General features: G+C 39.0%; 1 protein-coding gene across 1 annotated transcript; it reads right to left on the minus strand.

Moving 5' to 3' along the window:
- Positions 1-8: 8 nt before the first annotated feature.
- Positions 9-2,657, minus strand: LOC122060709 (WPP domain-interacting tail-anchored protein 1-like). The gene is made up of 3 exons (XM_042623819.1): positions 2,506-2,657; positions 1,426-2,014; positions 9-1,279 (listed from the first exon to the last, which is right to left on the minus strand). The coding sequence occupies exons 2-3, from the start codon at positions 1,991-1,993 to the stop codon at positions 9-11; spliced, it is 1,839 nt and encodes a 612-aa protein (XP_042479753.1). The 5' UTR covers positions 1,994-2,014; positions 2,506-2,657.
- Between the last annotated feature and the right edge of the window lie 985 nt (positions 2,658-3,642).

Here is a 3,642-nt window from a genome sequence, read left to right on the forward strand (position 1 = left end):
TTAATCAGTTAATTTTTAATCATGAAAATGGGACAATGAGTCAAGTGAAGAGTTAAGACCTGCTTCTGGACACGCTCCCTTTCCTTTGCCAGTTGCATGACCAGATCCGTAATAACTTTGGTCCTAATGCTAATGTCCTTTGCAGTTGCTACTTTAGCACTGTCAGCTTTACGGAAAGATGACTCCAAGGATTCCATTCTACCCCTCAAAAAATTCAATTCCTCATTAAGTTCCAAGTTAGTTTCAGATAATAGAATACACTTTGCTTCTGCACTCTCAGCCCTACTTTCAGCTTTTGAAACTTTTAACTTCAGATCTGCAATTAAATTTTCCATATCATCAATTGCAGAATTCAACAGAGTCTGCTGCTCCTGACTTGCTTCAGCAGATGCCTTTGCGTGTTGTAGTTCTATATCAGCTTCCGTCAACTGCTCCTCAAGAACGTTTATCTTCTCTGTGTTATTACCAGTGCTCTTAAGAAGACCCAGCTCTTGGTTAAGTTCCAAGTTAGTCTCCGTTAACAGCACACATTTGGCCTCAGTAACCTCTGCTTTACTTTCAGCTTCAGAAACACTTTTTTTCAGATCCTCAATTACATTTTCCATGTCACTTATTTCAGAATTAAAAATATTATTCTGCTCGAGACTTTCCTCCCAGGAAGCATTTGCATTCTGTAGCTTAATATCAGATTCTTTCAGTTGCTCCTCAAGAGAATTCACTTTTTCCCTTAAAGTGGAGGCCTCAGAACTTGCAAGGATGTATTTATCCGCAGCTTCCTTCAGGTCAGCTTTTAGGCTGGTTGTCTGATCTAGAAGGAGGTTGTCGAATTCTGTATTACTGGATTCAAGCTTCTGAAAAGAACTTTCTTTAGCACTTACCTGTTCCATGGAATCCTTAAGTTGAGAATTCATCTCACTCTCTCGTTTAATTGCACTACTTAGATTAAACTGAGCAATCTGGAGTCGACCCATCATTTCTTTTGAAACTCCCATTAGTATCTCAGCAGCACTCTCTGCTTCAAATAATCTCTCACAAACAATCTCCTCAGCTTCTTCCACACAGAACACTTCTTGTTCCATAGAGTGTAGCTTTAATTTCATGTCTTCTTCATTTTGTCTTGATTCAGATAGCTTCTTTTCAAGATCTAACTCCCTTGCCAAGGATTTCTCCAGCATTCTCAGAATATGTCTTTGTTGTTCAGCAGTCTGCATTTTCAACTTGGCATTCATGTTTGAAAATTGATTGCTTTCACCAAAATCAGCACCCTTGCCATCATTCCCTATAAACAAAGAGGAAAATCAGTCACTTTTAAACACCCTTAGCTATGGCGAATTTCCTTTTTCCATTTTAGAATTACCTAAGCACACCCACACCACACACCCCCACCCCCCCCAAAAAAAAAAAAAAACTTGATATATAACTTACAATTTTCTTCTTGCCCGCTATACGCTAACAAAGTCCTCTGGAACTTGGAAGATTGCATCCCCAACTCAGAGACCTGATCTTTCGATTGCTTCAAAGATTCTTCAGAGTCATGCAACTTCTCTTCCATTTCTGGGAAAGCATCTCGCAAGCCCTCACATGAAGATATTTTCTGACGAGTATCCCCAATTTCTCTTTCAAGATATTCCATGAAATTATCCAGTTCCCTAACCTCTGAATCTAAGACTCCAGATAAAATATTGAATTCCATTGCTTTCTCAACAGAGTCGACCGAAACATCGTCACTCTCTACAGTTATAGCTTCAAAATCACTTTCCCTTGCAGCCACATTCATCAAAAGCACATCCAAGTTTACTAACTTCTCGGAACAGTAAGCCAAATCCAGTTCCACTCTTGTTAGAACTTCTCCAGCGCTTCTCAGTTCCCGCATCCCCTCTCCATTAGGTGAGCCAGAATCTTGTGAACCATGAATCTCTGATTCCATCTCTGGATCCCTACCGTCAGGGACCTGAATTGCAATAGTTGCATTCTCAATAGCACTGGCATCCATTGCTTTTTTTTAGCTCAAAACCTGAAAAGAACAAGTTCCCAAATCCTTAATTCTCCTAAAAGATTAAACAACAAGAGAATAATACAAGCAGGCTCCGTGAAATCCCCATACCATCTCCTACTACCCATCATACCCACTATACACTATTTACCAACAACCCATCTACAAGTACTAGAAAAGTCTAGAATCGATAAATTATGATAAGAACTGCCCCATCTACGACAACAAGATCCCTGGCGAGACCTCGCCAATCAAGCAAAAACCGGATTGTAATCGATAATCCGAGGAAACCCTATATTAATTTTCTTCATCCCAGAGGAAGAAAACCCTTCAATCAATTTAAAAGTAACCCGCAAAAAGATCAAGAATTTTCCTAAACAAATTCGAAGTGAGTCGAATATTCAATCAAATCCAATCCCAGGTTTTTGTTCAGATTTTCCAATGAATAACAATAATAAAAAAATGAATTTCAGATTGAAAGAAACAGAAGCAGTGATTGCAGAAACATGTACCTCATGAAGAATTTCGCGGGATCTGGATGCTCCTGAGCTCCTCCACCAAGGGAAAACAACAACCGTTTTTTATTAACAGAAGAAATGAACAACAGAGTATAGATAGAGCACTCAGAAAAAAATTCCTTTTTTCCTTTTTTGGTAGGAGAGTGGAGTGACTTGGCATACCGCAATTTTAACTATGCGACGTGTTTGCGACGTGTATAGGCCACGATATGCCATCTCAAATACTCAATCAAGGTGTGGGACCCAACGCTTTTTGGTTGAGAACAATCTCTAGGTGGTTTTTTTTTTTTTTTTTTTTCTAGAGATGTGTGAGAGCCTTCGGATAATTTATGTGAAGACCTCATGGTCCATGGAAACGTGAGGAGAATGTTCATTTTTCAATGCGCACCGTAAGATGTCCGTTCCAATTTTGCCCAAAAACAAACAATGAATATCTATTTAGGATTAAGGAAATAGCTAGAATGGCAAGATTAACAAACAATCAATATCTATGTTGGATACGATGTATAAATTTAAGTATGCTTTATGCTAATTATATTATGTTTCGAATAAAAAATGTATATATATATATATATGGCAAAAAGGTCACGGAACGTACGTGTAAATAATGTTTTCAAAACATTCTTCGTGGATAACCGTGGATTTAACCACAAATAATCTGAACCATTGAAACGTTTCTCTCTCCTTTTATCGAACACCGGCTGTGACGGTGACAGCTAGTCATCCCTAATTCTTCCCTCTCTCTCCTCTCGCTCTCTCACGCTCTCCTCTCTGTGTGAATTTGCACCCCCTCAAATTTCGACCAAACTTCTTTCTCTCCTCTTGTGAATAGATTTTTGATTGTCCTGAAAACTTTAGGGATGACTAGCTAAGAGATTGTAAGATTGTGAATGTTCAGATCCTCTCTCAAACAGGTTAGGAGGAATTGTTAGGGTGAAGAAACTCGTCTGATTCTTGGTAAGGTCTGAATCTTAAAGGGAAGAGAGAGAGAGAGAGAGAGAGAGAGAGAGACCAACTGTCATTATCCCACTCTTCCTTATTATTTGGAAGGGAAGAATTGCGGTAGTTACGTTCACCATTCCGTGACCATCACAGCAGGTTAAATATAAGAATAACCTGATTTTTCCACCC

This window comes from Macadamia integrifolia, chromosome 14 (genome assembly GCF_013358625.1).
Source record: "Macadamia integrifolia cultivar HAES 741 chromosome 14, SCU_Mint_v3, whole genome shotgun sequence".
In the NCBI taxonomy this organism is placed as follows: domain Eukaryota; kingdom Viridiplantae; phylum Streptophyta; class Magnoliopsida; order Proteales; family Proteaceae; genus Macadamia; species Macadamia integrifolia.

Bases quoted from the DNA above. Each gene is read 5' to 3' on its own strand.
- LOC122060709 (XM_042623819.1), bottom strand. From the start codon at position 1,993: ATGGATGCCAGTGCTATTGAGAATGCAACTATTGCAATTCAGGTCCCT. The intron at 1,280-1,425 runs GTAAGTTATATA...CTTTGTTTATAG, and splicing joins TAGCGGGCAAGAAGAAAATT to GGAATGATGGCAAGGGTGCT.